At 40.5% G+C, this 27,323-nt stretch overlaps 1 protein-coding gene across 3 annotated transcripts in view; it reads left to right on the top strand.

The window, feature by feature from the left end:
* The window catches only part of hlcs (holocarboxylase synthetase (biotin-(proprionyl-CoA-carboxylase (ATP-hydrolysing)) ligase)), a 73,173-nt gene extending 45,850 nt beyond the window's left edge, over nt 1-27,323 (top strand). The window contains exons 8-10 of one of the 3 annotated variants that reach the window (XM_089016989.1): nt 1,274-1,388; nt 16,844-17,057; nt 27,089-27,323. In XM_089016989.1, the coding sequence (XP_088873115.1) occupies nt 1,274-1,388; nt 16,844-17,057; nt 27,089-27,260 (501 nt within the window). In that variant the 3' untranslated portion in view covers nt 27,261-27,323. Of the gene's footprint in view, nt 1-1,273; nt 1,389-16,843; nt 17,058-27,088 lie in introns of those variants that run through there. The other 2 variants (XR_016117846.1, XR_016117847.1) reach the window with 2 other exon arrangements.

Below are 27,323 nucleotides of genomic sequence, written 5' to 3'. Positions count from 1 at the left end.
TATTACTGAGACGTGTCATCAATTTAGTAATGCAGTTCTTGAAGCTTCTGAACTAAGTAAAGGCTGACCTAGAGCCCGTCATAAATAATAATAATAATAATAATAATAATAATACATTTAATTTATAAGCGCCTTTCAAAACTCTCAAGGACCCTTAGTAACAGGATATTTTTGCTGAGGGTGAGCAGCGGCAGCCACATGCGCCAGCGTTCACTCAACCCGGAAGTAACATAAAGTCCAAAATAAATAAATAAATAAATAACAAAGGGGGAATCATACCAGTCAAGCATCCTATTTCCTCGTGTCTGCATGGGTCGCTTCAGTATACATCAATGCCTACAAAATGTATTGAGCATCCAAACAGTAAAATTAATAACAAAGACACAAAAACAGTAAAATTCATACAAACTCAAACTCGAATGAATAAACATGAGCGTAAAATTTGATTAAATTTATCCAGTTATCCGGTGTTAATTCCAAACTGAGGCACTTATAACATTCAATCCGAACTGAGTCATCGCTGAGTCCTCGGCACCTCCAGTATTCGATCCGCAGAAAGATGTAAGGCAGTGTGCAGGTGCATAGGTGTGGGGGAGCTCAGAAAGGCGTGGTAGATTTGATTATCTATTTGAAATCAAATAATAGAATCTTGTAAAGAACTCAAATGTACAGGGAGCCAGTGAAGGGATGTCAGACGTTTGCACGCCTTGGATGCATAGTGCAGACTTGGATCATAATCCATTGTGCCATACAGGGTACGAAATGCAGTCCGCCCCCTTTCTAATATTGTTCTTTGCATATATATCACATAGTTTATTTATTTTGTTTCATTAAATCAAGTTAAATATCTCTGGAAATATAAAATGCAGTTTCTAAAACCAATTTAATGAAATGTAATAACAATTACTTGTCTCTACCTATACAAAAAAGGAAAGGGGGCAAATACTTTTCTATGGCACTGTAGCAGTCTTGCCCACTGGTTTTTCAAAATCTCAAGTGGCCATTTTGGTGTGGAACAATGGACCAAAAAAAGCAGCTTTACTGAAGCATCCTAATTGATTCCAGGTAACTTCAGTCAATGTGTAATAAGAGCGAACAAACAATATTGTGCCTTCTCTTGGGAGTATTGGTAAATTAGACCATCCCATGATATAGCCTGATGACTTGCTAATTAATTTGTAACTTGATAATGTCACATCAAAAGTTAAAACTGACAATGGTTTTGAATATAATGCATTGCAATCGGTAATATTTAAATTGTAACGTTCCTCAGAACATTGACCTGCGGGTTAAGTGGCCCAACGACATCTACGATGGCAATCTGAGGAAGCTTGGAGGTGTGCTTGTGACTTCGACGGTAATGTGTTCAACCTTCCATCTGTTAATAGGTAAACTCTTCTTGTGTCACTCTCGTATTTAATTCACACTTTAGGTCCCTGCTCCCGATCACAAAAATATATGGTGCCATTTTTAAGGCATTTATCAGTTTTGAAAATACAGTAAAGTCTCGTTATATCGATATCGGATATATCGATAGTCCCGGTTATATCGATACTATTTCTATGCACGCGCGGAGAAAATTACATGCAAACAGGGTCGGATATATCGATAGTCCCGGTTATATCGATATTTTTTCGGACTCCCTTGAATATCGATATAACGAGACTTTACTGTACCGTCTTGCTTCATTACAATGAAAGAACATTTAAAAATACACAGAGCTACTGTTAAAAAAAGCAACACAATTTCCAAAACAACATAGTGAGAGATGTAAACAACAATACTTTGATTTTGGTTGCAGTGATGCTGGACTGGACATGATGTTCATTACTGAACTGAATGCAAGATTCCACATAGGACTATGGGTTCTTCATGGTGTTGATATTCATGGTTGTTTTCCCAGATTTTAAAAAAATCAATAAATCACATCGAAGCCTGACGTTTTGTGCAAATCCGAAAAATGGCGACTCGGTCTTTGAATTGTACCTACCAAAACGTTTTGGTCTTTTTGAGCCAATTCTTAACCATCTCTTATACTTTTTTTAAAATCCAAGATGGCACCCAAGCAGGGTACCGTCAGCCAGTGCTCTCACGAGCCTTGCTTTTTTTGTTATTTTGTGTTGTTTTTGTGTTGTGTTTTGTCACTATTTGCTGTTGTTGCGTCGCATGGGCTGGATGTGGATTGTTTTTCAGTGTTTTTGGCCACGACATTCATCAAGGGGGAGACTGCTTGGTGGTTGCTACTTTTCGGCACAACGGGTATACAAGAACTGTTTTTCATTGGGACGGATGTCGGTGCCATTTGACTGTCATTGCTGGACAGCTCTGGGGCGCTTGTAATCTTTTTGTATCTTTAATAGGCAGCATTTTTTACATCCCCGCTTTGTTCAGCGGAGAGGTCGATGATTTTTCATGGTCTGTGGCTCGATGGATAAATGGCTTGAGGAGTCGACGATGAGAAGAAAGGGGTGTCAACGCCGAATGCCGATGCGTATGTTGAACTGGGAGTCACTGTGTGGAATTGAAGCAGATTATGTGGGACAGGAGACGTTAGACAATCTCTTTTCGTCACCGTTCTGTTTGCTTTCAAAACTTAATGGTCCGAATTCCCCTGGAAGTATCTAAGTATGACAAGCCTGCAAGGTAGCCATCTTCCTTGGCAGCTTGTAGCTCTGACAGTAAGTCAGTCGGGTCCCTGAGTTTCTGTGGATCCTTCATCGTGACCTTTGGAAAGATTTTCAGTTTATCGAACAGAGCCCATTCTACACCCGCTGGTGAGCCGTATATTGTGTTGGGGCGCTCTCAGGCCCCAGTGGAAGTCCAGCAGTGGAATTCCTGATGTTAACTTTTTTGATTCTTCTTGTTCTGCTGACCCCTTCCCAAGATATTTGATTAGGAGGTCCAGTTCCTCTGCAGCAGACAGGAATAGATCTGTAATAGCATTCTGGAATGATACGTCTGTGTAAGTTCGTTGGGGGGGATCAGAGGACCATTTCCTGAGGCTACACTGATTACTTCAATTGTTCTGACTGATTATGGTCTACGACTGGCCTGGTTGCCCCATTTGCTCTGGTATCACCGCATCAGAATAACTAAGCCTCTGTGGTAACAATCTCAGAAGTGTGTTGTAAGTAAGCATGATCCAAATTAAACCTCACACTACCATGGCGATCTAGTGAAGGGTTTTGCAATTTTATGAAAGTAGCTTCTTTTACTCCCCTTTCAAAACACCTATTTTTTTTCGCTAAGATTTTAACTTCATTTTCGTCAAATGAGTGGTTGCCAGTTTTTAGGTGCATATGTACTGCAGATTGAGGCCTACTAGTTTTATCTCTGCGATGTTGATAAAGTATTTTTTTGAGAATTTGTTTAGTTTCCCCAATGTATTGCTCTTTACAATCTTCATTTTTACAATGTATTGAATAAACTACATTACATTGTTTTTCATTTGGCAGCCTATCTTTTGGATGCACCAATTTGTCTCAAAGTGTTTATTGGTTTGAAACAAGTTGGAATTTTGTGATGCCAAAGGACCCTTTGTAGTTTTTCAGAAACCCCTGCAATGCAATGTACCTCTACTCCTCTTCTCTTGGTATCTTTAGGATTTTTAGTTTATCTTGCAGTAGATGTGCACATTTTCAGCATGATGTCCCTAATCCACTGTTGAAAAGTACAAGATCCTCTGCTCTTTCATCTATAACTGCTTCATACAACAAAGAGGGTGCCGAAAAGTGTTTACAGTTGAATGACTGTGTCATTGTGTTATTTTCATATTATTTTGACTTCAAAATGGTGCCGTGAGCGTGACTGCATTCATAGCAGCTCCTATATTTTGTTCTACCTTTCTTCTCTTCCTTTCATTACTTTGCTGATTTGAACTGCAAATTTCTCCATTGTGAGCCTAATAAAAGTTATCTCATGTTACTTATTTTTAGGAACTTTATCCAATATCCCTCACATTATGAATAGTTATATTTATCGACAAAAGACATGCAGAGCGGGTGCTCTTCCTCTTTCTTTCAATAACATACCTGGTTCAGCGATGAGAAGGTTTCTTCAGCCGTCATCTGTACAAATTTGAAGGTTTCCGATGTTTCGCCTCCTATCCAAGAGGCTTCGCGAAGCCTCTTGGATAGAAGGCCAAAACCTAGACACTGGTTTCGATATGTGGACGACAGTTAAGTCATAATTAAAAACTTCAATTCAATCCTTCACAGATCACCTCAACTCGGTAGACATCAACATTAACTTTACTCGCGAGGAAATTAAAGGGAAAACAACTAGCCTTTTTGGATTGTAAAGTAATTATAAAAGAGGACATAGTGCTACGCACACTGACCAATACTTACTTTTTGATTCTAACTACCCTCTACAACACAAACTAGGAGTTAGCAGAACCCTCAAGCAAAGGGCTAAACTAATACCAACAAGCGTCGCAGGAAGAGAAAAGTAGTCAAAACATATCAGGAGAGCACTCACAAACTGTGGGTACCCTCAATGGTCATTTAACAAATGTCAGAAGGAAAGAATAGGGAATGAAACCAAAAATTCTCAAGATACAAAAAAGAGAGGAGTAGCAGTACCTTACATTGCAGGAGTTTCTGAGTAATGTAGTTTATTCAATACATTGTAAGAATGAAAATTATAAAGAGCAATACATTGGGGAGACTAAACAAATTCTTAAAAAAAGACTATCAACATCGCAGGGATAATACTAGTGGGCCTCAATCGGCAGTACATATGCACCTAAAAGCTACCAACCACTCATTTGACGACAATGAGGTTAAAATCTTAGCGAAAGAACATAGATTGTTTGAAAGGGGAGTAAAAGAAGTGATTGTCATAAAACAGCTAAATCCTTCACTAAACCGATATGGTGGTGTGAGGTTCAATTTGGATCGTTCGTACAACAGCCTGCTTAGGCAACATAGGATTAGTAATACTGATGAGGTGATACCGGAGGAAGTGGGGCAATCAGGCCAGTCGTTAGGACAATAGGAAGAATCAGTGGAGCCGCAGGGAAAAGTCCTCTGCTCCCCCCAACCTGAGAGCTGGGACCTATTATAGCAGAGTCCGGCACCGCCATGTCTGGACAATAGGGATATATATAGGGCCGAAACTACCAGTAAGACTTTAGTTCGCTGAAGAATCATCTTGGATAAGAAGCGAAACATCCGACACCTTCAAAGAAGTACAGATGACGGCTGAAGAAACCTTTTCATCGATGGACCACTCCTGTACGACTGAGAGCTTACACAGACGTATCATTCCAGAATGCTATCACAGATCTATTCCTGTCTGCTGCAGAGGAACTGGACCTCCTAATCAAATATCTTGGGAAGGGGTCAGCAGAACAAGAAGAATAAAAAAAGTTAACATCAGGAATTCCACTGCTGGAGTTTCCATGGCCTGAGAGCGCCCCAACACAATATACGGCTCACCAGCAGGTGTGGAATGGGCTCTGTTCGATAAACTGAAAATCTTTCCAAAGGTCACGATGAAGGATCCACAGAAACTCAGGGACCCGACTGACTTACTGTCAGAGCTACAAGCTGCCAAGGAAGATGGCTACCTTGCAGGCTTTTCATACTTAGATACTTCCAGGGGAATTCGGACCATTATTGAGAAACTCTCATACAACATACACGAGAAATTGATTTATTTTGGGTCAATATACAAACTAGAACATCTTGTTAATTTCCCACTTTTATCTCTTCTGATGAACTTAATCACCTCGGAGGCAAAAGCTTGCACAGACACTTTAATATCTTCATTCCAGCCTCAACGGAGAGAAAGAGCAACTGGGAGAGGTCCGCAAAAACATCCGTGTATGTTCACAAGACACAGGTCTCTGGAACTGCTAAGGCTGAGTCTGGGGAAGGCAAGGAAAAAATATCCAAATAAATATTGCCCTCTACATAGAAAGCCCATCCTCACAGGAAATGCGGAGGCTTCCGCGTGAAGAACATAACTGATCGCAAACAACTGTTGAAAGAGCATTACTTGTGTTTTCGCTGTTGTTCCTCCACAGAGCATTCTGAAAAGAACTGCACAGCTGATATAAAGTGTATGCAGTGCAGGAGCACCGCTCATTCAACAGCACTTCACCAATAACCACCTACCTGGAATTCTAAGTCATCCATTCCCACTTCTGAGGATGGCAGGGAGGAGGAAAAAGCAGATAGTCAGGAGGTCAGATCCACGGGCACACACGTATGTGGTGAAGGATTGAGCGCCAGATCATGTGCTAAGATCTGTCTCGTCAACGTGTTCCCGAACGGACGAGAAGAGGAGTCCAAGATAATGTACGCCATATTGGACGAGCAGAGCAATCATTCTCGAGCACGGTCAGAGTTTTTTTTGACATTTTTAAGATCTCTGGAAGCTCATACCCATATACACTCAAGACTTGTACAGGATGTACAGAGACAGCATGGAGGAGAGCTTAGACTGTGGAGTCACTAGGTAAGGAAGTAAGCATCTCACTACCTACACGTGTTGAGTGCAACCAAATCCCGAATGCTCGCACTGAGATTCGTACACCGGATGTAGCCTAGCACCACGCCCACCTGAAGCACATGACAGACAAAATTCCACCTCTGGATACAGATACAAGAATTTTTCTTCTGCTGGGCAGAGCTATTTTATGGGTGCACAACGTCCGAGAACAGATAAGTGCCTCAGGAGATTCACCGTTCGCCCAAAGACTCGACCTAGGATGGGTCGTCATCGGCGACGGGTGCCTCGGTGGCGCTCACAGACCACTCGAGGTAAGCAGCTACAAAACAGCTATCCTTGAGAACGGCCGTACAAATAATCTCCATCCATGTGACATTCACTTTAGGGTGAAGGAGGTATTTGATCAAGCACTAACACTAGCATCACCTAGCACCAAACCCCATATGCAGCTCAATGATGCTTAAAGGAGACAGCCTCGGGAAATCTGCGTTTGCTCATACTCCTGATGACCACAAACTCGCTCCATCCATGGAAGATCTAGATTTTCTGAGGATAATGGAAGCCAAGTGCTATCAAGAGACCTCTGCAGACAAACAGAAAAGAATACAAATGTTGTACAGCATTCAATTATGAGTATAAAATAACATTAATGAAACAGGCCTATTCTCTAGCACATTCAACAATCCTATGGAAAGCATGTGAAATGCTTAAGTGGCGAAATATCGATGTCGGATTATAGATAACTTGCAAAACAAACAATAAAATGTATAGTAGTTTAAATGTACTTACAGATTGTGCCTGAACTAGTCGATAGAAAGAGGATGGACATGGACGTAATCACAACTCTCCACAGTTTGATTTCAAAATGGCTACTTCACAACGTTTTTGAGTGGTTTTAACTATTCCACCACTAGGGGGCACTTTATTGCATTGTAACGTAATTACTGGGGGCAGCACAGAAACCTCCATTCACAATTATGAGCTTTCGAGTCTTAATATCTGTGTTCTGAATCTCTTCCTTTGGCCATTTTATTATTTCTGCGGGGTATCTGATCACTCGCAGGGCATAGCAGTTATGTATTATTATTATTATTCATTTTGAGAAGGTGGCTGATTGTAGCTCCATTTCTGAGGCGGTATCCATAACCCGTTTTGGCAATTACTTGGCTTAGATGGTTCAGTTCTATACAAAACATCAGTGCTGAGACTGCTTCACTAGGGATATGGCACATTTGATGGATCCTTGATGAAGTAACTTGCCATTGGCTTCAAATGTTATTTGTCATGTTCAGATTTCGGCAGCAGGTGGCGGGTTTGTGCTTACCAGCTTGTGATACACCTGCTGCCAATCTCATAATTATTCATCGACGTATTTGATGAATGTCATTCTGTCATTTGTTTGCCAGTGAATTATTTCGCCGAGCCTCTGCTTGTGCCCCAGGTTTGGAATTTCACGATCTTGTTCTTGTCATAGTTGTCCGACGAGCTCTTGGTCCGTTGTTGTTCGATTAGTTCGATTCTGATTGTTGTTTTCCGTGCATTCATGTATTGGCAGTATCTGAAACTCATGACAAAAAGTTACCGGACACCAGGGCAGACAACTGAAAAGTTGCCTGCCCGGCCATAATGTTGCCTGGCCCATTTTTCACAACTTGAAACACAATAAGACGACTAATCGCAATAAAACCATTGTTGCAAAGTATTGAGGATTTTTTTTATTAAGGATTTACCTACCACAAATACTCCCTTGCTTACTTTGTCGTAAATATCCCTTGCTGATGATTTTGCTCCAGTTGCCATTTGTCCGTGCACTGTCCTCAGCATGTTGCACAATGCAATGTTTGCATTGCGTTGTCGGCTACAAGCCACGTGAACTCTTCTTTCCACGATGCTTTTAATAATCATGCATTGATTTCTAAGCGCCTTTCAAAACTCTCAAGGAAACTTTACAGTCACGGGATAATGTATGTTTGCGTTTCGTAGTGTCATAAATTTTGTGAGCTTCTTTTGAATCTTTCCTCTGGGGCTGAGGTTCTGTGCGTCTACTTTGGAAAATGATATGCAAATGCACGACCTTATAGCACTCGGGAAAGTCCGAAGCACGAAGCAGGCTTCTGAGTATGCAAATTGCCAAACGAACCGGTTTGTTTTCTTCCTTCAGTGATCTGTATTCAGTGAAATTTTTACCCGGATCCTTTCAGAAAAAGGTTCGTACAGCCAACAACCACACACGATATCACCATCATACTAAAACGCGAAGACTTTCATTCATCAAAACCGAGAAGTCGGGAAAGTCCGGAAGCAGAAAGTAGGCTTCTGATTGGCTGCCGTGCCGAGTATGCAAATTGACAAACGAACCGAAATTTCCGAAACAAATGAAGATTCCAAAATCGAAATAATCTATTCAGATTTTGAAATCTTTGTTCAAACGTTTGCATTATTAAATAAAGCAAACAAATGGTGTATTTTCAAACCTTTTGTGGCTCAATCGTCTCTTCTTTTCCTTTCGGCTTTTCCCTTCAGGGGTCGCCACAGTGAATCAATGTCCTCCATCTAACCCAGTTTTGTGCATCCTCTTCTCTCACACCAGCTCAATATTACACAAGAAAATACGGTACCTTGCCAGGGATGTCTCTGGCCGCGCCCTTGCGCCATTTACGCATTTTGACAGCCACTGGCACAACTAATGGGAATCATTTCAGAACTGTTGAGGCACATTGGAAATCTTCAAAGCAAAGTAATTTGTCGAACTAGACCAGGGGTGGGCAAACTTTTTGACTCGCGGGCCGCATTGGGTTCTAAAATTTGACAGAGGGGCCGGGCCAGGAGCATTTGGAGGGAGTGTTTGGGCCGGAAATACTAAACTTAAAGCATTAAAGGACAACCGACGCCACCGGACAAGTTATGTTCATAATTTATAAAATCACTTCAAATGACTTCGACTGAGCATATTTTACAAAGATTCCACGGCATATAGCTATAGTTTAAGTTTTAAGACTTGCGCTGAATATTCATGAAGTCTTGTTTTCGAGTTGATGACGATCCCCATGTGACGTCACGTTTGGACCGCCCCTGACCGAGAAAGCGACACACAATGCAATGATTCTCGAGCAAGGCAAGACGTCTTGGCGTGACGTCACGAACAAGGGGGTGGGACCTTCTGAAACTGGCCATTTCCGGATTTCTTTTTGAAGTCATTTTTATTGGTGTTTTTCATTTAACTAAAAACACCAGCCTGCCTGATTTGGGTATTTTAGATGCTATAAAACGTTTTTCTGATGTCAGTGGGAAACGAAAAAATGGTGCCGGTTGTCCTTTAAATGTAGTGTGTACAAACCTCACAGCACAGTAAGAACCCAATTTATTAACTGTCTTTCAAATGTGAAAAATATCCCTGATCAGTTAATAAATTTGTCTCAAGTAATATGGCGTTTACATACTATTTCGCAGATACTTGGAGGAGGAAATGGAAATAGATTAAAATAACATATGCACTGTGATTTATCAAGATTGCGTCTGTTTTTAATAAGTTTTCATTGAAGGGGCAAAGTTAAGGAAATCAACATTTATTGAAAAATGGAATCACTTTCAACATTCAAAACATATTACACAACAAAATATTCAAGCTCAATAATACCTACTTGTGTTAAATTCCGCCAAATCATAGATGGTTTGTCCTGACCTCGCGCTCAACAAACTCCTCACTGACGCCCCCGCCTTCACGCGCAAACAATACACGTGTACCGTCGCCGAGCACACAGACATAGGCTACCTGCAGTGAAATTTGCATACTCGGCACGGCAGCCAATCAGAAGCCTGCTTCTTTCTTCCGGACTTTCGCAAGCGTTATAAAGTCGTGCAATTGCATGTCATTTTCCAAAATAGATGCACAGAACCTCATCCCAGAAGAAAGATTCAAAAGAAGCTAACAACATATGTGACGCTACAAAACGTAAATTTACATTAAACCGTGACTGTAAAGTGTACGTGAGACTCATGAAAGGGGCTTAGTGGCTCGTAGGAAGCAATGCAAATGTTTCGTCTGTGTAAGCTCTCAGTCGTACAGGAGTGGTCCATCGATGAGAAGGTTTCTTCAGCCGTCATCTGTACAAAAGTGAAGGTTTCGGACGTTTCGCCTCCTATCCAAGAGGCTTCGTCAGCGAACTAAAGTCTGACTGGTCGTATCGGCCCCATTTATATATCCCTAATGTCCAGACCTGGTGGCGCCGGACACAGCTATGATAGGTCCCTACTCTCAGGTTGGGGGGGGCGCGGGACCCCACTGATTGTTCCTACATTCCTGACTAACGATTGGCCTATTACACCCACTCCCCCCGGTATCACCTCATCAGCATAACGACCCTCATCAGCATTGCGAAAGTTGCCTAACCTGTTTTGCCTGAGCAGGCTATTGTATGAACGATCCAAATTGAACCTCACACCACCAGACCGGTTTAATGAAGGATTTTGTTGTTTTATAAGAATCGCCTCTTTTACCCCCCTTTCAAACCATCTATGTTCTTTCGCTAAGATTTTAACCTCATTGTCGTCAAATAAGTGGTTTCTAGCTTTTAGGTGCAAATGTACTGCCGATTGAGGCCCACTAGTATTATCCCTGCGATGTTGATAAAGTCTTTTTTTGAGAATTTGTTGAGTCTCCCCAATGTACTGCCCTTTACAATTTTCATTCTTACAATGTTGAGGACATTCAAGAGAACCAACTAGCCTTCTTGGATTGTAAAGTAATTATAAAAGAGGACAGAGCGCTAAAAACAGAAGTCTTTAGGAAGGCTACGCACACTGACCAATACTTACTTTTTGACTCTAACCACCCTTTACAACATAAACTAGGAGTTATCAGAACCCTCCAGCATAGGGCTAAACTAATTCCAACTAGCACTGAAGGTAGAGAAAAGGAGTCAAAACATATCAGGAGAGCACTCACTAACTGTGGGTACCCTCAGTGGTCATTCAACAAATGTCAGAAAGAAAGAATAGCGAACGAAACCAATAATTCTCAAGATTCTAAAAGGAGAGGAGTAGCAGTACCGTACATTGCAGGAGTTTCTGAAAAATTACAAAGAGTCCTTTGGCAACATAAAATTCCTACTTATTTCAAACCGATAAACACGTTAAGGCAAAAATTAGTGCATCCAAAAGATAGGCTACCAAATGAAAAACAAAGTAATGTAGTTTATTCCATACATTGTAAGAATGAAAATTGTAAAGGGCAGTACATTGGGGAGACTCAACAAATTCTCAAAAAAAAGACTTTATCAACATCGCAGGGATAATACTAGTGGGCCTCAATCGGCAGTACATTTGCACCTAAAAGCTACTAACCACTCATTTGACGACAATGAGGTTAAAATCTTAGCGAAAGAACATAGATGGTTTGAAAGGGGGGTAAAAGAGGCGATTCTTATAAAACAACAAAATCCTTCATTAAACCGGTCTGGTGGTGTGAGGTTCAATTTGGATCGTTCATACAATAGCCTGCTCAGGCAAAACAGGTTAGGCAACTTTCGCAATGCTGATGAGGGTCGTTATGCTGATGAGGTGATACCGGGGGGAGTGGGTGTAATAGGCCAATCGTTAGTCAGGAATGTAGGAACAATCAGTGGGGTCCCGCGCCCCCCCCAACCTGAGAGTAGGGACCTATCATAGCTGTGTCCGGCGCCACCAGGTCTGGACATTAGGGATATATAAATGGGGCCGATACGACCAGTCAGACTTTAGTTCGCTGACGAAGCCTCTTGGATAGGAGGCGAAACGTCCGAAACCTTCACTTTTGTACAGATGACGGCTGAAGAAACCTTCTCATCAATGCAAATGTTGCATTGTGCACCACAATGACAATCCACTACTGCAGCAAAATTTACAGCCATGAACACTTACTGTAAATTAAGCAAGGTAGCATTTGTAGTAGGTACATTCTTGATTTTAGAAAAACTATAGACTTTGTGACAATGTTTTTTAATATGATTTTTTGTCTCATTGTGCTTGAAGTTGTGAAAAATGGGGCAGGCAACTTTTCAGTTATCTGCCCTGTTGTCCGCTAACTTTTTGTCATGAGTTCCAGACACTGTTTTTACTATACTTTGGGCAAGTTCGGCGGGCCGGATTAAAAAGCCTAACGGGCCGTATGTGGCCCGCGGGCCGTAGTTTGCCCATGTCTGAACTAGACACTACTAAAAATATTGTCCTAAATCTGGTCTCTTTGTCTTCTTCTCTGTAATGTCGTAGAATATCAAACTAGCGTAGGATTAATTGTGTAGTAACTAAGGAAAATAGAAAATGTTTGTTTATTATATGTATGAATGAATTCTTTGACTTGAATTATAATTGTTGATATACGTATTAGAAAAATAATTTTTAGTCAAATAATGGTTTTTCATTTGCAATTTAGAAATATAATGCTCCAAGGAATGTATTTTGGTTTATTTCAATCAGTTTTGTATTCCTTGGCTATCCAAAGAATGTGTTTTGGTTTATTTCAATATTCTTCTTCTTTTCCTTTCGGCGTTTCCCTCCAGGGGTCGCCACAACGAATCAATGTCCTCCATCTAACCCGGTTTTGTGCATCCTCTTCTCTCACACCAACTACCTTCATGTCCTCTTTGACAAAATCCATGAACCTTCGGTCTTCTTCTCGGTCTCCTGCCTGGCAATTCAAGGCTCAGCGTCCTTCTCCCGATATAGTCACTGTCTCTCCTCTGGACATGTCCAAACAATCTCAGTCTGGCTGCTCTGACTTTCTCTCCAAAGCCTCTAGTATCAGCTGTCCCTCTGATCTACTCATTCCTGATCTTATTCAAGCTGGTCACTCCCAAATAAAACCTGGTCACTCCCACTTTCTTTGGGAGTGAAAGCCTCTAATATGGGTTGTCCCTCTGATATACTCATTCCTGATCCTATCCAACCTTGTCACTCCCAAAGAATCCTCAACATATTCAGCTCTGTTACCTCCAGCTGAAGATTTAGAGGTTTTCTGATTTTGAGGTACATCAGAGGGACAACCCATATTAGAATCTTTAATATGGGTTGTCCTTCTGATGATGGACAACCCATATTAGAGGCTTTAATATGGGTTGTCCTTCTGATGTACTATGATGGTTTATTTCAATCAGGTTTGTATACTTAGGCAATCTAGTAAAATCAGGCCCACCAGTTTTAGAATTCCGCTCCCATTTCATGCACAACAGGACAACCCCCCCCCTTTTTAATTTCTCATATGCATCCTTGGATTGCCATCTATATCCTTAATCACCCTAAACTGCTGCACGTCCTTACCATCTCTGTCTCCCTGTCTCACTAACCTGTAAAGATCGATCTTTCTTACTGTCCAACCTAGCATACAAGTCACCGTGGGCCTCTTGTTTGGCCTTTGCCACCTTTACTTTCAACGTGCGTTCCATCTCCTAGTACCCCTGTCTATTGTATTTTGTCCTCTCAGTGTTACACTTCTTTGCTAACCTGTTTCTCAGTATACATTCCTGCACCTCCTCATTCCACCTCCTGCTCATCCAATGCTTGTCTCGACTCTTTCCTAAAAGTCATGCAGTGTCTTCCTCACCAGCATCATCCTACACACCACCAACCTATGCTGTCTGACTGTACTCTCACTTTGTGGTCATTGATTTCCTTGAGATAGCACCGCCTATACAAAATGTAGTCTACCTGCGTACACCTGCCTCCACTCTTATAGGTCAGTCAATGTTCCTGTCTCTTCTAAAAAAATATTCATGATAGACATTTCCATCCTTAGCAAAGTCAACCACCATCTGTCCTGCGTTCCTCTTCTGGAGTCCGAACCTGCCCATCACCCCCTCATCATCTTTGTTTCCTGTGCCAACATGTCCATTAAAGTCTCCACTCTCTCACTTCTATTGATGTCCTGTCTGACTTTATCAAAGTCCAACCAACATTTCTCCTTCTCCTCCAACTCACATCCTACTTGTGGGGTATACCCACTGAGAAAATTCAACAACACACCTTCAATTTCTAGCTTCAGTTTCATCATTCTACTTCTCAAAGCATTCAGTGATCCATGTATATAACATTGAGTCATAGGGTTTCTTATAATCAATCCAGGCTATGCACAGTTGGTATGTTGGCACTTGCAATCGTGTACGACTGTTTTGTCGACCAGTAGCTGATGTTTGGCTCCTCTGGTATCTTGGCCAATGCCCTTCTGTACTTCACTCATGTATTGAGCCATGTGTCCACTTCTCTCAGCCATAATGATACCTCACATGAGCTTCCATGTTATAAAGAGGTTATTGGACGGTAGTTGAATGGGACTGCAATTTTTGAGGGATCCTTCATGATAAGGATCGTTCGCCCTTCAGTTTGCCGTCCTGAGTGAGCCCCGTCCATCAGCAACTGGTTCATTTGTGTTGCTCCGCGCTCATGAAGTGCTGTGAGTACTATGTCCGAGCTTGGTGCTGTCCAGTTATTGTTATTTGAAACTCTTTCCTGCATATCTGCCACCGCGGTAAGGTAACGACTCATGGAGATGGTTGCGTCATCACAATGGCCCAAATACTCTTTCGAGAAAATATGAAGTAAATCTTTTAAACCTTCTTACAGAATAAAATCTAAACCAATAAAACCTATACTTTCTTTAGCCAGTAACTGGTGCTAATTATTTTCCTTTCAACTTTTCCTTTCAACGGGTCGCCACAGCGAATCAGTGTCCTCCATCACCAGAGGTTTGATTCGCATACTATGATGATGAAAATAAGTTTGTAGATGTCTTCAGGCATACATTCTTATGAAATCATGTGAAATTTTCTCATTTATCTCTGTTAAGGCAATTCGCTATACAGTACACAAATTATACATCATTTCTTTACCATGATTTTATTTTCCCAGACTTCCTGTCATGATGTCTGTCACATTCTGTCTGTCTTTACATCGTTTTATTTTCTCGGACTTCCGTTTTCTACTTATACTTATACAGGATGTGATGTTATGAACGATCATGACATCACGTTCCGCTAGCCTTTATAGAAACTCCCAAACAGCTCTCTCTCTTCTCCCCTGCGCCTCGACCATCTGCGCAAGCTCCATATGCCATCCTAAAGATTAAATAATCTTTTTGTTCTTACTTTTGATTCCTCCTTCATTAATGATGACCCTAACAATCTCAGTCAAATAACAGCAGCTTTTGTAGACAAAAGTGACGCAAGTAAATCCAGTGATACCTTGGCTTATGAATTTCGTTGGTTCCCAGAAAGTGTGTAAGGCGAAAAGTGTGTATTCAAAACATTAATTTCCCATAGGAAACCATTAAAATGAGAATAATCTGTTCCCAGGTCCCCATCAAACATAATTTTCAACTACTAAATAAGCATTAAGAGTACACACAACATACCTTATTTTATGTATAATGAATATGCTATGGTATTGTAATTAAAAAAAAACTGTACTATATAATAAAGTTGTTTTATTTACCTTTGTGATGGTCATTGATGGCTTGATGGAATGGATAGCTTTTTGCATAAAGTGTCTCAAGGAGCTCTGGGTTGTCCATCTTACAAGTTGTGATATTGCAACAGATGCAGGCAGACACACAAGAAACTTCATTAATAGCTGGTTTCCTTACTTGTATGCTCTCTACAAATTGTACAGATGGTTTGTGCGTGTTATTTGTGGCGCCTGGTTGATGGGATATTTTAACCTGGCAGTCTACACTCTGCCTTTGAACTATCAATAAAGTTGAAACAAGTCCAAATTTCACTGTGTTTTCTATCCATTTTCTCACTTTTTCACTTTTGTTTTTTGTTTCAAGCTCTGTCCTCTCTTTTTCGTATGTGTGTTTCTCTGTTTCTGTAACCCTTCCCTCCGCTCACTTCTGTGTGTTTCCTGCTGCGTATGCCCGCTGCCTCCTCTACCACAGATCTTGACCAATCACGTGCGGCTTTAACCAAAGACGTTAAATTCTTCTGAATTTAACGTTCGTAAGGCGAAAAGTTCATTAGCTAAAGCGTTCGTAACCCGAGGTATCACTGTATATAGTAAATTCTGTACTGAGATTAAAATTGCGGACTTTGTGTCAGCTTTTGGCTGCTGCTGGAAGAGTTTTGTGTTGTTCTTCAATTGTTAAATATCACACCAAATTTTCATTATGGTAAAACATAACTGGGGCTGTTTTGTTCAATAATTCCAATGAGTGCTTGTGAGCTGCTTTTTTTAATGCACGATAAACTAATAAAATATAGTGTATTTTGCAATCCCTGGTCTGCAACATTTTGAGTTTTCATGCATGTGCAAACCCTTAGAATATACATTGTTTGATTGTCAAACTACATCACTACGACAGTAGTATTTAACAAAGAAAAAAACACACAAACCTTTTCTCCTGTTATATGTTCTCCAGGCTGCGGTTTCAATGTGAACAACAGCAACCCAACAGTGTGCATCAATGGCCTAATCCGGCAATACAACATTCAGAACAACTGTCAGCTGCCACCCCTCAGCTGTGCACAGCTTATTGCACGCACGGTCAGCTGCCTGGAGGCGTTCATAGACCGCTTTCAACATGATGGTGCAGAGGCAATATTACCACTGTACTACAAGAGATGGCTTCACAGGTAAAGCACAGCTGCCACTTCAGCTTTAGGAACTTGTTTTAGTTCCTACATGCAACATTATGTTGCCGACATTGACCTGAAACCTCCAATGTCACCATTTCGTCAATTTCATATTTCACATATATATGCTGTATTGGTCATTCCACACTTGAGGGTGTTTTTTTTCAATGTACAGTTTATTATGATTTCACAGGTCCATACAGTCAATGAAAACAAGCATACAACTCACTTCTACATCCATTAATACTCTGGAGTAGTTCCATCTTAAAATAACCAAAACTAGGTGAGTAATACAAAACATGTATGTACTAGTCTTCTTCTTCTTCCCCTTTCGGCTTTTCCCTTCAAGGGGTCGCCACAGCAAATCAATGTCCTCCATCTTTGGAGGTTTGATCCGCATGTTTGTTTTGGCCAAGCTTTTACGTCGGATACCCTTCCTGACACAACCCTCTATATTTATCCGGGCTTGGCACCGGCACAAGAAGACTTATGTCACTTTGTGGCTACAGAACAAGCACCTCGTTCAGTAAAAGGCTCCCAAACACAAAATGTTCAAAAAAAGCAAACCACTGTATTAATTGTTTCCCCTTCAAGGGGTCGCCACTGCGAATTAGTGTCCTCCATCTTCAGAGGTTTGTTTTGGTCAAGCTTTTACGTCGGAGGCAATCGTGCTGTTTAATAAATAAATAAATAAATAAATAAATAAATAAGCCACTGTCCTAGATTCATCCGTGATGAATATAAAATCACTTTTAAAGCAGATTGCAAGTAATACAGTAAAGTCTCGTTATATCGATATCGGATATATTGATAGTCCCGGTTATATCGATACTATTTCTATGCACGCACGGAGAAAATTACATGCAAACAGGGTCGGATATATCGATAGTCCCGGTTATATCGATATTTCTTCGGACTCCCTTGAATATCGATATAACGAGACTTTACTGTACATATAAATACAGTAAAGTCTCGTGATATCGATATTCTCGGGAGTCGGAAAAAATATCGATATAACCGGACTATCGATATATCTGATCCTGCGGCATGTAAATTTTCTCCTTGCATTCATAGAAATAGTATCGTAATAAGCAGTACTATTGATATAACCGATATCGATATAACGAGACTTTACTGTATAAATATATAAATATAACATACATATAAAGTACCTTTTTGATTGGTCGAATGGGTTTGTCATACAGAAGCAATGTCCGCTTTTGTATGTTCCTTCTCCAAAACAGTCATCTTTTGCCTTTACAAAGCAGAGTAATTGAACGGAGCCGTGATCTTTCCTCGCCTGTAGTTATTTGAGGGACGTCAATGAAACAACAAAAATTTAAACGCACCCCCTCTTCCTTTCACCGACCCAACCTCCCTTTCATGTTCTCATTCACCCAAAAAGATCAGAAATTACTAGTAATGTACTAAATAATACAACTGTGTAACTATTTTTATCTATCCATTTTATAATAAAATGAAAACAAAGAAAGAAAAGAGAAGTGAAAAAAAATATATATATATAAACTAAAATAAAATAAAATATTTAACTCATAACGCTTTCTGTTCCTGGGGGGGGGGGGGGGGGGGTAAATGCAGGCTCTATAAGGACGGAGTCAAGAGAGTGGCTTTAAACAAATGATGTTTGTATTGGTGTGATATGCTTCATCCATCTTTCCCATCTTTTCAAAAAAAAAAATCTTGTTATGATCTCAAAACAAATGTAATCCTCTCCATTTTATATACAGTGAACCCTGGTTTATCGCAGGAGTTACGTTCCAAAAATAGCCCGCGATAGGTGAAATCCGCAAAGTACAATGTAGTATATATATACATACTTGGAACAGAATGACAACGCTGAAGTTTCCCCTCCAATATTATGGGATGCATGTAAAGCAGTACTTCGAGGTAAAATAATTGGTTACAGTGCTGAAAGGCAAAAACAACTAGAGAATTTGGAAAGGGAATTAAAACAATTGGAACAAAATCACAAGGACACAGTTGATCCCAAAATTACAGAGCAATTTAACAAAACAAGGAATAAAATAAATGAGATTGATACCAAAGATATACCGAAAAAGTTAATCTTTACTAAACAGAAATATTATGAAGGTGGAGGAAAAGCCAGTAAATTATCATTTTACAGATTGAAAAACAACAAACAGAGAATTCCATAAATAAAATAAGGAACCCTTATACTAATATCATATTATAAACTAAAAGAAATCCAAGATTGTTTTGAAAAATGTTATTAAAAAATATATATATTCCCAACCTCAAATTGATGGAGACAAAATGATTTTTTTTCCAGAACATTAATCTGCCGAAACTGAACAGTGAACAAAGTAGGAATTTGGTATCTGAAATAACAGATTCGCTCAGCCATATCACATCAACACTGGACGGATTCCCCTCTGAGTGGTACAGGGTCATGGTAGACTCTGTGGTACCTATATTGCAGTCCACTTTCAACTGGGTTCTTATAGAAATATATACCCCCTCATGGAGGGAAGCAGTGATATCACTAATCCCAAAGGAAGGGAAAGATAGACCTGACTGTAGCAATTTTAGACCAGTAAGCGTGTTGAATCAGGACTATAAAATCTTTACATACTTACTCTGCAAACGCCCCCGAGAAGGACTGCTTCCGCATATAATTAGCCTTGACCAGACGGGTTTTATACGAGAAAGACAAACTCAAGATAATATCAGAGGACATTGCACATAATAAACCACATAAAAAACATAATCTGGAGGCAGGACTTGTGGGGCTAGACCAGGGGTGGGCAAACTTTTTGACTCGCGGGCCGCATTGGGTTCTAAAATTTGACAGAGGGGCCGGGCCAGGAACATTTGGAGGGAGTGTTTGGGCCGGAAATACTAAACCTAAAGCATTAAAGGACCCACCGACGCCTCCGGACAAATTATGTCCATAATTTATAAAATCACTTCAAATGACTTTGACTGAGCATATTTTACAAAGATTCCACAGCATATAGCTATAGTTTACGTTCTAAGACTTGCGCTGAATATTCACGAAGTCTTGTTTTCGAGTTGATGACGATCCCCATGTGACGTCACGTTTGGACCGCCCCTGACCGAGAAAGCGACACACAATGCATTTTGGGTACTTTGTTTGGTCTGAAAACTTCGTGTTGATCCGTGTTGATGGCGAAATTAGAAGGAAAACACATAAATAACGCCATGGTGAATCGTTGTGTGTTGCACCAAGACAACTATTTGATATTCACTGACACAAATTCCCAGCTGACAAATCAACCCATTTCCAACGGAGCTTGGGCGCCATCATCTGCATTTTCTGGGTGCTACATTGCTGTCATTGACGGCTCGAATTGATATGGGAGGACTCCTTGAATCAATTGCAAACATTTATGTTTTCCTCTTCATAACTATTTGAATCATATTCATAACTGGATGAGTAACAAGAAAGCATCTTCTCCGAATCTGAAGCCATTGTTTTGATTCTCGAGCAAGGCAAGACGTCTTGGCGTGACGTCACGAACAAGGGGGTGGGACCTTCTGAAACTGGCCATTTCCGGATTCATTTTGAAGTCATTTTTATTGGTGTTTTTCATTTAACTAAAATTATCAGCCTGCCTGTTTTGGGTATTTTAGATGCTATAAAACGTTTTTCTGATGTCAGTGGGAAACAAAAACAAAAAATGGTGCCGGTTGTCCTTTAAATGTAGTATGTACAAACCTCATAGCACAGTAAGAACACTACAACCCAATTTATTAACTGTCTTTCAAATGTGAAAAATATCCCTGATCAGTTAATAAATTTGTCTCAAGGAATATGGCATTTACATACTATTTCGCAGATACTTGGAGGAGGAAATGGAAATAGATTAAAATAACATATGCACTGTGATTCATCAAGATTGCGTCTGTTTTTAATAAGTTTTCATTGAAGGGGCAAAGTTAAAGAAATCAACATTTATTGAAAAATGGAATCACTTTCAACATTCAAAACATATTATTACACAACGAAATATTCAAGCTCAATAATACCTACTTGTGTTAAATTCCGCCAAATCATAGATGGTTTGTCCTGACCGCGCGCTCAACAAACTCCTCACTGACGCCCTCGCCTTCACGCGCAAACAATACACGTGTACCGTCGCCGAGCACACAGACATAGGCTACCTGCAGTGAAATTTGCATACTCGGCACGGCAGCCAATCAGAAGCCTGCTTCTTTCTTCCGGACTTTCGCAAGCGTTATAAAGTCGTGCAATTGCATATAATTTTCCAAAATAGATGCACAGAACCTCAGCCCAGAAGAAAGATTCAAAAGAAGCTCACAACATATGTGACGCTACAAAACGTAAATTTACATTAAACCGTGACTGTAAAGTGTACGTGAGACTTATGAAAGGGGCTTAGTGGCTCGTAGGAAGCAATGCAAACGTTGCGTTGTGCACCACAATGACAATCGACTACTGCAGCAAAATCTACTTCCATGCACATTTACCGTAAATTAAGCAAGGTCGCGTTTGTAGTAGGTACATTCTTGATTAAAAAAAAACTTTATACTTTGTTACAATGTTTTTTAATGTGATTAGTTGTCTCATTGTGCTTCAAGTTGTGAAAAATGGGGCAGGCAACTTTTCAGTTATCTGTCCTGTTGTACGCTAATTTTTTGTCATGAGTTTCAGACACTGTTTTTACTATAATTTGGGCAGGTTCGGCGGGCCGGATTAAAAAGCCTAACGGGCCGTATGTGGCCCGCGGGCCGTAGTTTGCCCATGCCTGGGCTAGACGCAGAAAAAGCATTTGACTGTGTAAATTGGTCCTTTTCATATAAAGTTTTGGATAGATTTGGATTTGACAATGATTTTGTCAAAATAATACAAGCCCCCTACAACAGTCCAATGGCGGGAATAAAAATTAATGGAGCTGTATCCAACCCCTTCCTACTGGAACAAGGAACAAGACAGTGCTGTCCACTCAGCCCTGTCATATTTGCAATCTTTATTGAACCTCTGAGCCAATGAATTATACAGGACAAGATTAAAGGAATACTAATGAATGGGGCGAGTACAAGTTACCTCATTATTTGCAGATGACATGTTGGTATATTTATCCAACTCGAACAGTCTCTGTTCTTTTGGAACACCATGGATCTTTCTCAGGATACAGGCTCAATGTACCCAAAACACAAATGATTTGGTTCAAATACAGCCCCTCTGCATTTGTGAGAAATAAATATAAATTGAAATGGGATTCGGAGTCAATTAGCTACCTAGGGGTAAATATTTCATTAGATTTGATGAAATTGTTCTCGCTTCACTACCTACCCCTAAACAAAAAGGTTAAGAAAAACATAAGAAGGTTGGGATGCCTTGTCTTGATTTTGGGTCGCGTGTGGACTCTGTCAAGATGGTTATTCTTACAAAACTATTGTACTTATTCCAAAATCTTCCATTAGATACACACGACCAGCAATTTCAGGTGTGAGACAGGCTAATTTAGAGATTAATTTGGCAGGGACGGAAACCAAGCATTAGATATCAGAGTTTACAATTGGCAAAAAAAAAGAAGGATAACGCTCCCATGTTTAAAAGATTATTATATTGCGGCTCAGTTAAAATTTAATTTACATTAATTTACCTGTACAACCCAAAATACTACGCCGGGTGGAAGGACATTCAAAGTACATTGTCATCAGAATTTCCAATAAAATCTGCAATTGTGAACAAAGACCTGACAAATCAAGTGAAAACATTAGGCAACTCCTGCATTTCCTTGTCACCCAAGACATGGGACAGGATAGTATCTCAAAATCACTTGAAAGAGGAGATAAATAACTTGAGATGGTCACATTTGACCCAGATTTCATGCCTAAAGACTGGGACACAACATTTGAAAGTTGGGGAACTCAAGGCGTAACAGCATATTGCACATTTTTACATAAAGTGACAATAAATAGTTTTCAAAATCATGAGAAGCAGTTTGGTTGGGACAAACAGATTCCTTCAGCTCACACACCATATGAAACAAATGCAGAGGGGAATGACACAATCAGGATGGGAAAATACTGTGTTAAAAATATTTATCAGCATCAGAATCATCTTTATTGCCAAGTATGTAGAACACACAAGGAATTTGTCTCCGGTAGAACACGCTGCAATAGTATCATCATTATGGAGGCTATAGTAGCCGCTCAAACCAGAAACTCATCTCAAAAATTTACAAGGGGTTACAACAAATAAAGCAAAATTCACTGCATATAAAACAAAAATGGGAACAGGATGGCAACTTAGTCTTAAATAAAGAAGTTTGGGAACATCTATGTGGGATACAATGGAAAACTTCAAGCTCACGTGACTAGCGAGAGTTTTGTTGGAAAACGTTCATAAGATTTTTCATCAATCCTGCCCAAAAGAAACATTACACGAAGTCTTAAGCATGCTGGCAGCAATGTGGCGCCTTAAAGCAAACAATTTCCATATATATTTTGGGACTGTACATCATTGGTACCATTTTGGAGGGAAGCCCATGACATTTCACATTGTTTTTCAGATGGATATTTAATTTACATCGGAGTCCTTATACCTTGGTGCCATTACATCAATGAATGTTTCTATTAATACCACATATTTATTCCAGATTGTAAGGCTATTACAAGAAGGTGGTTAAAACCTAAAACACCTACCATCAAAGAATGGTTCAACATCATCTATGACATATACAGAATAAAATAGACAGGATTACCTTTGCTTTGAGATTGCAACAACAAACATTTTTGAAAAGATGAGAAAGATGGATGGAGTATATCACACCAATACGAACATAATTTGTTTAAAGTCAAGCACAGGGCCACCCCCACACTCTCTTTACTTTGTCCTATTTGACCCTGCAATTTAACCCACCCGTAACCGAAAGCGTTATGAACGAAAGCGTCGTGAACATTCTAAAGCGCTTCTCTCATTTCATTTTATGGTAGAATGTGTCACCTGCCCTCAGCATAGCTCTTTTGCGGGGGCTTAAAAATAGTCCAAAATTTCTTGCACGAAGGGGTTAATTAAAATTGTAGTTGAAATTGACTGATGAAAAAGACTGATTAAAAAATGCTGCGTTATTTCAATCGTGTAATTCATTGCCAAAACACATTGATTTTTTCTACCTTTGTTACTGCCGACTATTATCCTTGCTGTCATTGCCTTTTTATCGAGCATCTTCGTCTTTATTAAGCTCATCGAATTGCTTGTTCTTTAGCCACAAGGGGACACAAGCCAGTGTCTTACTGTGTTGGTCCCAAGCCCAGATAAATACAGAGGGTTGTGTCAGGAAGGGCATCCGATGTAAAAGCTTGGCCAAAACAAACATGCGAATCAAACCTCTGAAGATGGAGGACCGATTCGCTGTGGCGACCCCTGATGGGAAAAGCTGAAAGGAAAAGAAGAGGAGGAGAAAAGTGGTTACACAGTTGTATTATTGAGTACATTTACGAGTCCTTACATGTTTTGTAATACTCACAGAGTTTTTGTTGTTTTCTAATGGAACTACTTCAGCGTATTAACAGATGTAGAAGTGATCTGTATGCTTTTTTTCATTGACTGTATGGCCCCGTGAAATCATACGAAACTGTAAATAGAAAAAAAAAACTCACATACATGTGTGCAATCATTACAAAAACACCCAGTTGCAGCAGGTGCTGACAGTTCCATCTACGTCTGACCTTGCTGTTGTTTTGTCTTAATGCTTTCAGTATTTCATTCCAACCACTTTCTTGGAAACGGGGTCAAACTTGGGTCTTGAAGTAGACTGTATTTTCAACTTGAACTTGTTGAAATTGTTGTTGGCACTTTGCTAAAATAAACCTCTTTCTCATGAGCAGTAATTCACGCCTTCATCACATCTCGGCTCGATAACTGTAATGCACTGTTGAGTCAGCCAATCCTCCATGAAGCGTCTCCAGATGGTCCAGAATGCTGCTGCTCACCTCTTGACATGTACTCGTAAGAGGAGTCACATTGGTCACCCCTATTATGGTGTCCCTTCACTGGCTCCAATACATTTTAGAGAGTATTTTTTCGAGATCCAATTATTTGTTTTCACATCTTTAAGTAACCTCACACCATTTTACCTCATAAGCACCTACACACCTTCCCAGTGCCTCAGGTCTACTGACCAGTCATTATTGGATGTGGCAAAAACTAAACGCAAACTCAGAGGGGATCGAGCCTTTTCCGTTGCTGGTCCCTCTCTCTGGAATGACCTGCCACTGAACATTCGGTAAGCTGTTTTGCTGCCCATCTTTAAAACCCGCCTCAAAACTAATTTGTTGGTTTGCCATTTCACTCAACTCCCTGGTCCTTTCTTCTGTCTTTGTGACTGATTTATTGTTTGTGTATGATAGATGTACCATGTACTGCGTTTTGAATATAGCATTGGCTGTTTGAAAGTGCTTATAATTGCAGTTGAGTTGAGATGCACAAAGACAGCCCAACGAAGGTTGGGCTAAATCAAGGGTGGGCAATGTTTTGGCTCTGGGCCACATTGATTTGAAAATTGACACGCAATGCCGGGTCAGCACAGGATACAGGTACCATCGGAGTTACGACCAGGTTCCGTTCCGATAAAACAATCGTAAGTCAAACGGTCGTAAATCTAAAAGCAAAATGGCAGACGTGAGGTTCATATGACAGAATAGTATACGATGTCAATCTGTTGTTTTTAAAGAACGTTTTCTATTCTATTATATACAAAACTGCTTACAGTTCAATTATAATTCTTATAACTTTTAGTGTCATTTTTATCATTTTATATTTCGTATTATCGACTTTTATTACTGTGTCCTGCTGACCCAAATACGCACGGCTTCCCGCGCATGCACGCTCTTGAAAAATCACTCTCCCTGCTAACGGAGAAGCTACAAGAGGTCAAACGCCCAACACACACCCTCGGACTTCGCGTCGCCGGCATCCCTCCGACGCAATGCCACCAACGCGATGACAGTTTGTCGCCGGCGCGATGACAGTTCGTTCTGCTCCAGGGTGAGGGGGCGGTCCTGCGTACCCAAGCGCCGACGCCCATCCGCCTCGGATTTCGCCTTGGACAGTGGACACTATCCGGTGCATTACACGGTCAACAGCTGGGCAACAGTGAGATACTGGCTGGCCAAAGTTGTGCTGCAAGGACGTTGCGGTGCCTGGCGTAGAATACTATAAAAAAAGGGGTTTTGCGGTTGTGGTCGTAACCAGTGCAGAGGAAGGTCATTCCAAAAAGAGAGACCAGCAACGCAAGTATTGATCCCCTCTGAGCATCCATTTAGTTTTTGGTACTTCTAATAATTTCTGGTCCAGAAGCCTGAGGTATGTGTGTGGGTGTGGTTGAGCTCAGACAGTGATGGTGCGATGTAATTTAAAGATTAGAAAAATAATAATATGACTTTAAAAAGAACGTTAAAATGTATAGGGTGCCTAAGGTAGAGTTAGGTGCTCCATCTTATGAGTACCAGCAATGGAAGGAAAGACCGTGGGAACCCAATAAGATCAGGTACAGTGAGAACAGTATAGGCCCCAGAATTAATCCCTGTGGAACACAAATAATAGGATCTTGAAAAGAACTTTAAAAATGTATAGTGAGGGGAAGAGATGCATGAGTAGGAGTGGGCTCCCTTTTACCAGTACCAATCAAGAACTGAGCAGCAGCATTCTGGACAGGCTGGGGGTGTTTAATGGAAGACTCGTCACAATAGTTTTCTGTCTAAAAATAATCAAATCAACAAGTTGAAGCACATCATTTCAACAGAAATGGAGCTAAACTCAGTTTGGGTTTGATGTCATGTATTTTTCTTTGAGATCCAAGTTTACACCTGCATATCTTGCTAGAAGGCTTAAGTGGGGCACTCACCATAAAAAGGGGGCATGCCACCCCTCTATTCCATGCCATCTACATCCCATGACTGTATACTCAGCATTGTATCTGTGAAGTGTGTAATATTCTACAAAGGTCTACCCTAGAGAGGAGTCACCTCTTTTTGATTTTTGTTTCTTGTTTCAGCGGAAGTCTGGTGCGTCTTTGGAGTGAGGAAGGCGATGAAGCTGAGGTGGTGGGTCTAGATAGCAATGGTTTTCTTCAAGTCCACAGTCATAAAATGGGGATTGTTTCAGTGGAGCCTGATGGCAACTCTTTTGACATGCTGAAAAACCTGGTGGTCATAAAGCAACATTAGGACCAAAAGTCAAAAGTGTTGGCCCTGATTTATATGTTCAATAAATATTTCTTGTTGTGATTA

Source organism: Hippocampus bargibanti, linkage group LG16, assembly GCF_051943395.1.
Source record: "Hippocampus bargibanti isolate YZ-2025 linkage group LG16, ASM5194339v1, whole genome shotgun sequence".
NCBI lineage: Eukaryota > Metazoa > Chordata > Actinopteri > Syngnathiformes > Syngnathidae > Hippocampus > Hippocampus bargibanti.
The sequence above is the reverse complement of the archived record's forward strand: the minus strand, read 5'-3'. Positions and strand labels throughout refer to the sequence as shown.